Source organism: Ceratina calcarata, unplaced genomic scaffold, assembly GCF_001652005.2.
Source record: "Ceratina calcarata isolate Rehan_Ccalc_2016 unplaced genomic scaffold, ASM165200v1 scaffold1, whole genome shotgun sequence".
NCBI classification, from domain to species: Eukaryota; Metazoa; Arthropoda; class Insecta; order Hymenoptera; family Apidae; genus Ceratina; species Ceratina calcarata.
The window spans coordinates 4,799-14,522 of NW_017130860.1; the positions used below are offsets into that span (position 1 = coordinate 4,799).

At 36.6% G+C, this 9,724-nt stretch overlaps 3 protein-coding genes across 6 annotated transcripts in view; 1 reads left to right on the top strand and 2 right to left on the bottom strand.

The window, feature by feature from the left end:
* The window catches only part of LOC108630204 (LETM1 domain-containing protein 1), a 3,112-nt gene extending 1,250 nt beyond the window's left edge, over positions 1 to 1,862 (bottom strand). Inside the window, exons 1-3 of one of the 2 annotated variants that reach the window (XM_018033376.2) lie at positions 703 to 1,861; positions 460 to 609; positions 112 to 371 (exon numbers count right to left, since the gene is read on the bottom strand). In XM_018033376.2, the coding sequence (XP_017888865.1) occupies positions 192 to 371; positions 460 to 609; positions 703 to 1,416 (1,044 nt within the window). In that variant the 5' untranslated portion in view covers positions 1,417 to 1,861 and the 3' untranslated portion in view covers positions 112 to 191. Of the gene's footprint in view, positions 1 to 111; positions 372 to 459; positions 610 to 702 lie in introns of those variants that run through there. The other variant, XM_018033456.2, reaches the window with a different exon arrangement.
* Positions 1,863 to 2,628: 766 nt separating this feature from the next.
* On the bottom strand, positions 2,629 to 7,085 carry oxt (Xylosyltransferase oxt). 3 transcript variants are annotated; one of them, XM_018033758.2, is made up of 7 exons: positions 5,716 to 7,083; positions 5,183 to 5,643; positions 4,967 to 5,109; positions 4,735 to 4,901; positions 4,278 to 4,659; positions 3,269 to 4,212; positions 2,629 to 3,202 (listed from the first exon to the last, which is right to left on the bottom strand). In XM_018033758.2, exons 1-7 carry the CDS (start codon positions 5,884 to 5,886, stop codon positions 2,756 to 2,758), a joined length of 2,715 nt encoding a protein of 904 aa, XP_017889247.1. In that variant the 5' UTR covers positions 5,887 to 7,083; the 3' UTR covers positions 2,629 to 2,755. The 3 variants fall into 3 exon arrangements, with proteins under 3 accessions (XP_017889247.1, XP_017889329.1, XP_026671974.1); XM_018033840.2 differs by lacking the exon at positions 5,716 to 7,083 and having other exon boundaries at positions 5,183 to 5,342; positions 5,437 to 5,528; XM_026816173.1 differs by having other exon boundaries at positions 3,079 to 3,213; positions 5,716 to 7,085.
* Positions 7,086 to 7,435: 350 nt separating this feature from the next.
* LOC108625126 (protein asteroid-like) overlaps positions 7,436 to 9,724 on the top strand; it is a 2,604-nt gene continuing 315 nt past the window's right edge. The window contains exons 1-2 of the mRNA XM_026814306.1: positions 7,436 to 8,023; positions 8,246 to 9,718. Coding sequence (XP_026670107.1) covers positions 7,619 to 8,023; positions 8,246 to 9,718 — 1,878 coding nt within the window. The 5' untranslated portion in view covers positions 7,436 to 7,618. The remainder of the gene's footprint in view (positions 8,024 to 8,245; positions 9,719 to 9,724) is intronic.

Consider the following 9,724-nt stretch of genomic DNA (forward strand, 5'->3'; position numbering starts at 1 on the left):
GTACATATGTATAATACATGAATATACAATTTATTTACATATATTTTATGAAACGAACGTTGAAATTAACATGATTATAAGAAACAACTTGTACACACTTGAAACACGATACACGATACTTAAACTTTGTATTGTTACCATTCTTACACATCTTTTTACAATAAAGAGAAAATATATTAAGTGGTACTGTTTTAACCGTACACGAGGGTCCAGTTAGTGGGATGATTGTATGCCAATAATACGGGGCTGTGTAATAATAACGATATCGTGTTTTCGTTCACTGTGTTCGATATTACAAACCACTGCTCAAGCCAGTTTTTCATACTTTCTAACGACATATTTGCAGGATTTACACCCCTGAACGAAAGTGCCTAAAACATTTAGATGTAATATACTGTATAGTGTGTACACGAATAAACGTTTAAATAAATAATGAACATGAGAAAATTTGATGCGCACCCAACGCATTGCTTCGTTAGACATTTCATTGATTCCACCTTCCCTTTGTATAGCTTGGTCCATCTGTTTTATTAGCATGCCTCTTTCTATTAGTTTTTTCTTTTTAAAAGGCCTCCACGAAGACATGTCGTGTATGCCAAGTAATTCGTTCTAAAATGAGTTTCATTCAACGAATTAATAAAGAATTAATAAATAGATCAAACTGGTGTGTAAGATTTAGTCAAATGATATTTATTAACATACTATATGTTTTCTTTTAAGACTGTTTAACGAGAACGGTTGATTAGCAAACAATTCAGAGCAGGCAATAACGTCGTTCACGTTAGGATGTGTTCCACTGCCAAGACATGCCATTATCCCGCTCCACTTCAATCTTAATGATTGACTCTTAATGTTCTGAAGCTCTGCTTGCATGCATCTGAACAGCGGCCTGTTATGCCTTAATCGTCTCTTATGATCCGACAGCATAAAATCCAACTTTTGTTGTAACGTCCAATAATGAGAAGTTAGCAAATACCTTGGGAAATAGTATGCCAAGGGAAAGATGATGTAGTTCGTAAAAGGGAGAGCAGATAGTAATAGAACGGGGCATATCTTTGAGAAGTCTTTAGGCACTGTGTGGGTCAACCTCAGCTCGTCGGTGGTCAAAGTATCAACCCCATCGACACTCTGCTTTTTCAGTATCAAGACGTAATTTTTTACATCTTGGGTAAAGTCTTTGGTACCGATGCTGAATATACGATACACGTGCATCGTCTTTGGGAAATTCTTCTCGAATACGTGGTCATAATTCTTAATATAATCAATGTATTTGTCAAACCAGTATTTTTTAATGTTTGAAACTGTGTTCTTTTCTACTCTGCTCGCCCATTGTATTTGTTGTTTGATACACGTGTGCGAAAGGACTACTGTCTTTTGATTCAGAGAAAACAATCTTTGTTGTATTAATCTGTACATTGTAGCAGTTCAATTTTTAACACATTACGTGTGGTTCTATTATTCTGTTTTTCAATAATTGATTAAAAATGCTGGTAAATATCCGAAAAGATGATACGACTGTAAAATCTTAAGGCACCGTTTCATAGTCCAAGTACTCGTTAAAAGTTGAAACACTTGTCACATAAAAGGACTTTTCCTGTTTTAACACCTTGACATAAAATCGTATATTAATTTTTATTAAGAAACGGAGAATATTCGGAACATAACCCGTAAGATGAGTGACGAAACGCGTGTGCGTAGAGAAGAGCTTTTAAGAATCAATGATCGAGGAAATTAGCGAATTGTTTGTCACTTTCTAAATCTAATAATTTTTAGACTTGCTCGCTATTTGTCCAATTTTTAACTGCAATTGTATTAAGCAACATGTTTAATAGGGTATATGACACAGAGAAAAGCTGGACCTCTCTTGTAATGCGCGAGCGCAAATATAAGTACGCAAAATAATAGCAATTGCTATTCTTTAAAGGCCTGCAGAAAGAATGCTAGACTGTTTTGAATTATTGAATTTCTGAATTAGAAATGGCATACTACGTTAGAATAAATGATTTAGAGAACATGTGCTGGAAATCGAAAAATGGAAATGATCGCCTATACTTGTTATTAAAGGGCCAACATATTACGATTTACTGAATCTCTTGTTTCTCTGAATAATTATAACACTGATTGCACAGGTGTTGCTAGTATATCTTTTTATTGAAAAACAGAAAACAATCCTGTAGTATCACTGCAATATACGCGCGTGATAGTCATGGAAATTTCAACTTACTATTAACTAACAAAATTGAAGGCACATGTAGCATTTTTACGGGAATGTACAATAATATAAATGTAGTAGACGTACAGGGAAATTATAGTTTTGATTTACAGCGTGTGGAACACGTTTGATTTGGTTTATAAGATGCGAACTAATACCGCAACGCATGAAGAATAATTCCCTCAGCAAAACTTGAATCTTATAAAATACTATGGCGTGATTAAGATTTTGCATTTCGCGTAAATTGAAATAAAGATGAGTACAACTTTTTCCACACGAAAGAAAGCAGTTTACCACACCGAATCAGCAAAGTTGATCCGAGACGTGTCGTGCAAAGGAAGACGTAATAAATTACCTTGTATTAGCTTAAAAAGTTCAGTTTCAGGAGTGTAAAATACTTTTTAAAATGGACCATATGAATGTGTATAGCATTATGTATTTGATATAAAAATATCTAAAAAGATTATTAACCCTTTACACGTATGTAATAAGTTAAACTTTAAAAATATTCAGAATGGCACATATTTAGTAAACTAATAGTTTTTAACATAGATTATTGATATCAGCCTTTGAGTCTGGACTCAACGAGCTCCAGAATGTATTAATACACTTCTGCAATTTTAATTTACTCTCGTTAGCGTCGCATATTTTATCAATTTCGTAATGTTCCGATACTAATTTGTCTATCCACTCATTTAAATTGGAATTAATGTTAATTTCGGTATCCGTACTGTACGTTCTTCGTCCGTAAAAGTTCATGGAACTTAATAAATGTGACCACTTCTTGTTCGTTTCTTCGTTAACATGGTAATCACTGGCTGCGTTATTCACTTCTTTGGCTTTCTCCACGTCGATCTTTTTATTTCTCCAGTATCCCAACGGAGTCACCAAAAAATTCATTTTTGCAACTAACAATGTGTCAGCAAATAAGAAGACATGCCAGGAACCCACAACTAAATGTTCATTAAATTGTGGCCTAACATACCCCGCCTGAAACCGAGCTTGAACTATTATTTAAAGAAATATTGGACATAAATTAAGTAGAAAAATATTTACCAATGCCATTTCTTCGAGCAGTATGTAATTAACATCTACCAGTCGATCGTAAGGGTCCACCCACAATACTGACAAATTCTGCGGCGTCGTGATTCCAGTGTCAAATTCGTACGATAAAACCGGACTTGAGTATGGTCCGATGCTTCCCATTAGATTTCTAAACGTCTTCTCTTTTTGATCGTAATCAGTACTAACAGACAAACTCTGTATCTTTCCCAACCATTCTCTACTAGTAGAAAAGTTATGTTTCAAATATACCAGTGATTCAACTCGTTCCGTATATCCAACTGTTTCCTCTCCTGTCACGGCTTCGGCTAGAATCAGAATCCCGACAAACTGATTTTGTCTAAAATAGGCAGTTGTCTCCAAAAGATGAACTCGTTTGAAGTCCATATTCAATTTGCGGAAAGTCGATCTCGCTATGGAGTTTGAGACAGTTAATTGCGCATCGTCAGTCAAGGGACTCAAATCTGCATTATGGTACAAGCTTTGCCAGTACGCGTCATAACCTGCCGCGATGACAGTTTTATTCAATTTCTCCGGGTACAACCACTCCTCGACTCTGTCTATAATCCTTTGGTCAATGATCGGCTCGAACTTTCGGGCGAAGAACAAATTACGATCCACCGTGTTGCGAATTCTGCTGAAATCTTCGAGTTTGAAATCGTTCGGACTGCAACCGCACCAATCCACCACAGCCTTGTACTGGCATTTACACCCCAATTTCCTTTTCCAATTCGTAACGTGTAAATTGTTGTCTATGTACGTGTTGCAGAATCTCGAGTTACGTAAAACTGTATGAAAAAAGGATTCGGCAGGCAATAAGGTATACTTGAATACTTTTAGAAGATTAGTCACTAACGCATCCGGCTGCGAATTAGCAACATATTCTACGAATTCTCTGCTTAAGGCTACCCAGTCACTACCACCGTCGACCTGAATGCCTACAAAAAAAACATGTTTTCTTCAGATTTAATCAATAGTCAATTATAAAATAAAGCGAGCATACCGTCAGGTAATTTTCGATCGCCCGTCCTCCACATACGAGTTTCACATTCTACAAAAGTCTTGTCTAAACCTTGTTTGGTAATAAAACGTTGAACTTCTCTCCCGTGAGATTTTACAAAGTTCATTCCTCTGTTCAAACTAAGAAATTGAGTTAATTGCGCGTTACTTTTTATAGGATAATCCGATTCCGACAAATTGACAAGGAAATCCCAGTGATGGCTGTGTGCAATCATTTGTTGCGCAGATCTCAGGAAAGTCGTCAAGAGGCTCGCACCGCCCCAAATGCTTGCGTGTCTTAAATTTTCTCCCCTCGCCACTTTGATGTTGCTCGTTTTGCAAGATTTCTCCACTTCCAACATTTCTCGGTAAAGATAATCTTGTCGCTGGAAGTGCACAGATTATAATAGTGACTATGGACTTCTTTTGCTATGTCAAAGGCAAAGAATTTATTGAATTACCGCGTCAACGTGAATATAAAAGAAGTGTGAAGGATGATAAAGAATATTGATTAGTCGTTTCACTTGTCGACTGGCCCTGCCATTTACTGTCAACAAATACGCTATTTGTACAGGCTTTACATTCTCGCCATCTGTGCTTGCATTTCGTGCTTCTTGGGCTTTAAATTCTGTTCAATACAAGAAATGAGCTTCGTAAATTTGGACATGGATATAAGTGACAAGATTATCTTACTTTGGATTCCAGTCCAAAATACATTGATCGTCAAGTATCCACCGCAAGAATATTTTGGATTACCAGAACACTTCATGTTGCAACTAGAGTCTGGTAATCTCTTTAACTGAGAAGGTTTCTCCATACCACAGAAACATTCAACGCTGAAATTGAACACTTGGATATATATTTTATAATTAAAACAGTCGTCAATTATGCTGTACTGAAAAGACTTACGAATATTCAGTACCAGCATACAAATATCCCGATTGCATACACAGAAAAGCACACCGTTCCGGAGAATTGTTCCCTTTAAAAACATGGTAATAACCGGATAATATCCTTAATGTTTTATCATCTTTGAAGCATCCCAAACTGACTGGTTTGTCTATAAATCCTGGAGAATGAGGGCACAGAGATTGTATCCTCTCTGGATACAATAATCCCTGTTGATTAAGGCACGTCACATTGACAATGTATTGTTTGCATACTTGACTTTGTGCACGTGTTACAGCACTGACTGCATCTCTGCCAGTGAATTCACATGGTGGAGTAAAATTTAACAATTTATGATCTAATTTTAGTCTAGTAGTACGATTTCGATTAGTCTGCGAAATCTTGGAATTACTAGTTTTGTCGGGTGGAAGTTTCAATTGACCTTTTGATAAACCCTCATCTTCTTCAGGTTGAGACAGTTCCTATGCAGAAAAATACGAGGTCGATTCATACTGACATGATTAATAACTAACGAGTGGTTTAATCGAACTTACATCGCCTGAAGAGAGTCGGCTGGACTTTCGATTTCGAATTTCCAAACCGAAAAACGTGTGAGCTAAATAAATTTGTACACATAGCACAGTTATACCAAACACAAACAATATACGGTATTTTCTTAAACAGCTGGAGGATCGACTTATTGAATGGGTTTTCGTCAGAACCATTTTCGTAATTTTAATTTCTGTCGATCACATCCCTCGGGTTCCGATTAATTTTGAAAGTGCAACAGCCCACTCCAATGGGTAATTCATTACAAAACACGGGGAACATGTTGCACTCGTACCTCGTACGTCCGATATTACGTATTATGTACAGTATTACGATGCGTTATATCATTCATATATGCAAACGCATAAGTGATTATAATAAATTACCGAACGATAATGACGGATTATAAAGTAAAACGTTTGTTCGGTACTTTTGATGTAAATATTCGTTTAGATTTGCCAGCACGTATTCAAGATCATTCAGCTCGAGATTTCGCATCGAGCCAGGAGATGCAGGCATAAAAGTTTCAAAAATAAATTGTGCGAGGTAATGTTGTTCCAACTGATGTTGTACATTTCAACAAATTAATAAATATACATGTATATATAAAATCTATACCGCATTACATACTAGTAATGGCTAGAACTGCTATTTTCGAATCACTTGTGATTCCATCACGTTCATTCTAGTGATGGCTAGAACAGCTACAACTACTACTTTCGAATCACTCGTGATTCGATCACGTTCGTTCCCAATCACGATGATTTTTCAGTGTGATTCGTGATTTTATATTAGTAGTAGGTATATAGAAAGAACCTGCTAGAATCTGCTACTCGCGCGCGCCACGTATGAACCGCGCGCATTTAAAGTAATGGATGATGAGGTAGAGAAAACCGATGAATAAATGTTCAATATAATAGTGATACTTTCTTACGTCAATAAAATTAATATTGTTATTGCAATTAAATACATATAATAATGTATGAAACATGTACATTTCTAGTGGTGGTAGTACTAAACAATTACTTGAATACAACCACAAAGTAGTAAAATAAAAATTATACACATGTACAATAGGATCTACTTGTTATAATTTCTATCATGCATTTTTTACCCATTCTCCAAAAGAGTTGGTAATTTTTTTAATAGCATATCAGACATTTCATAAATCATAAGCTATTTCAGGCAATTTCAGCAGATATGAACTATATAGATGAGAATATCATGATTATAGAGAAACTATACTTACAAATCGCAATCACGGGCCGGTATCATATAAAATGAGATAATATGCATACTATCTCTATTCGGTGAGTCATTGCTTATTCTTAAGTCGGGTATTCATCTGAGCACGAATGCGAACGAGGCAAGGCGAGGCCGAACGAGCATACATATGTGGACGTGTAACCGAGGCGCGGCAAACTGCATTCGGCTGTTCGCCGCACAGACTGAGGCATTCGGGACCCGAGCCGATCGGAGTCGGTACTTCAAAGAAAAATTTGGTTACGTATGGACGGCATTCGTGTACGTTCCACGTACCTTGCCTATCTCGCTGGATCATCGTTCACTGCGTTCGCTGTGGATCACTGTCTCGTTCGTTGCCTCGGCAGACTTCGTTTGCGAAGAAAAATTTTACAAACGAGACAAAACGAGGCATTTGTTCGGACTCGCCTTGCCTCGTTCGCATTCGTGCTCAGATGAATACCCGGCTTAATATCGTTTCGCACAGCTTGGAAGATAGTGGTGGGGCAGGGAATTCCCCTCGCATTATCCCCGCACGATTCTAAAGTATTGAGATGCGTATAAGTAGACTGAAGTAGAAGAAGTAAAAACTGAACTCGTGAACGTATTTGTCTACAAAACTTATTTTATATATCTGATTTGAAATATACAAGTTCCAAATTTAACATGGGAATTCCTGGACTAACTGGATACATAAATAATCATTCTGACCATTACTTGCGGTATTATGAATTACATAATACATATTTAGTGATTGACGGTAACAACGTAGGTTGTCAAATATATCATTCGCAAAAGGCATATCGTAATTGTGCATTCGGCGGCAATTATGATGGATATGCACGCGACGTGTCAATCTTTTTCGACGATCTGTTAAAATGTGGCATAAAGCCGTTGGTTTTGATTGACGGTGGTACCGAGGACAAAAAATTAAAAACAGTCATAAAGAGAACCAACCAGAAAATCCAAAAAGCTTCGACTTATTCCCCGTGTCAGAATAAAGAGACATTTCTGCCCGTGTTGCAAGGAGAAGTTTTCAGAGATGTGATGAGAGAAAAGAACATTCGACAGGTACAGTGTCTATTTGAAGCTGATAATGATATAGCTGCAATAGCAAGAATGCTCGAATGTCCTGTACTCAGTGCAGATTCGGATTTTTATTTAAGCGGATTAATGTACATACCATTTCACACATTGAATGTTGGTACAGTTAGGCGTTCAGGTGAAAGATATGTAAAACAATGTAAAATGTATAAAGTCGAATATTTACTAAATTCATTTAGTGGGCTGCAGGAATCAATGTTACCATTGGCAGCAATTTTGTTCGGAAACGATTATGTTAAACGTGGAACGTTTAAAAACTTCTTTCGTCATTTGAAATTGAAGACGGCATCAACAGCATGGTGCGAGAGAGAACGCTGCATCGAGGCAATTTTTTCATGGCTAAGCAAGTTCACCTTGGACGAAGCAGTTGCCAACATATTAACAAGAATACCCAAACCTTCGCGACGGAGCGTATTGAATTTAATAGAAGAGAATATTAGTTATACGAATTCATTAGCTGAAATACTTGTACCATTAGGATTTCCAGGAGATTACCTCGCTCGTAGAGATACGAGTCGCTTGAACAGGAGTTTTAAATTTAACGGCGACATTGATACTTTGACCTACATGGGAGAAGTTTGTGAAGGAGAAGAGGAGGTGAGCGAAAAGGACGACGACGATGAGATAGAACTAATAAGCACAATAACTGAGACCGAATCGTTGTCGCGAAATGAAGCCATTAGTAAATTGCCTGAATGGTTTGTAAATGAATATCTTTTGGCCAAATATCCTCCGTATTTCATGAACATGATAGTTCGTAGATTGTATTCGTGTCCAATACAAATTGAAAATATCAATTATTCTTCGAGTAATGTAATAACTTTAAAGATCATTAGCGTTATTTTTGGTCTTTTAAAATCAGCAATAAATGACAAAGTACGTTACATGAGATGCATAATCAGAGATCAAAGCAGAATTGTATTACGTGAATTAGAAGGCACAGAGACACTAGATTGTTGTAAACTTCCATCTCTATCCAAACTTAGGGAAATTCCATCAGATTCACGCAAAGAAATCTTGAATAAAACTTTAGGGATTAGCGATACAGATGGTATAAATGAGCTTCCGCCAAACTGGATATTATATTTTGGATGTATCAAGTACTGGATAAGGGAGCAAGAACCTACCGTGTTTCATAAATCTAACGTATATGCTATACTCATCGGTACAATATTTCATATAATAGATTCCAAGATCGGTGCATATAGATCGGCCCGCAATTTTGAAGAGAGAAAGAGCCGAGTAATTGAAAATATAAAACGAAAAAGAAGAGCGAATAATTATAAACCGAACTACAAGACGAATGGCACAGTTATCGAAGCCTATAATGAAATCTGCTATGACGACTGTCTTTTAGCCGCATCATTTTTTATTTCTCATTTTCAATTAGATAGAAAATTGCGTTCAAATCCGAAATTATTTAATAGATCCATAGTCCATGCATTTGCAGAATTTCAGATTTGTCTGAGACAGGTCATGAGTCTGAACGCGCTATTAGGGTGTCCCTATCCACAGACTACAGTTGCCACTTTCTATAATGGTACTTTGTTGTATAATTTAAGTACTGATTTTAAAACGCATCAGGATATTGAGAAATACATAAATGCTGTGCTTGAAATGTCTCCAAGCCTCTTGAGATTATTTCATATACTTTTGTCAAAAGTAAAA

Coding starts and splice junctions, on each gene's coding strand:
- oxt (XM_018033758.2), bottom strand. CDS start 5,886: ATGGTTCTGACGAAAACCCATTCAATAAGTCGATCCTCCAGCTGTTTA. Junction 4,660..4,734: donor TTTATATTCACGTTGACGCG/GTAATTCAATAA, acceptor GTGCACTTCCAG/CGACAAGATTATCTTTACCG. Junction 3,203..3,268: donor TGCTCGAAGAAATGGCATTG/GTAAATATTTTT, acceptor GCTCGGTTTCAG/GCGGGGTATGTTAGGCCACA.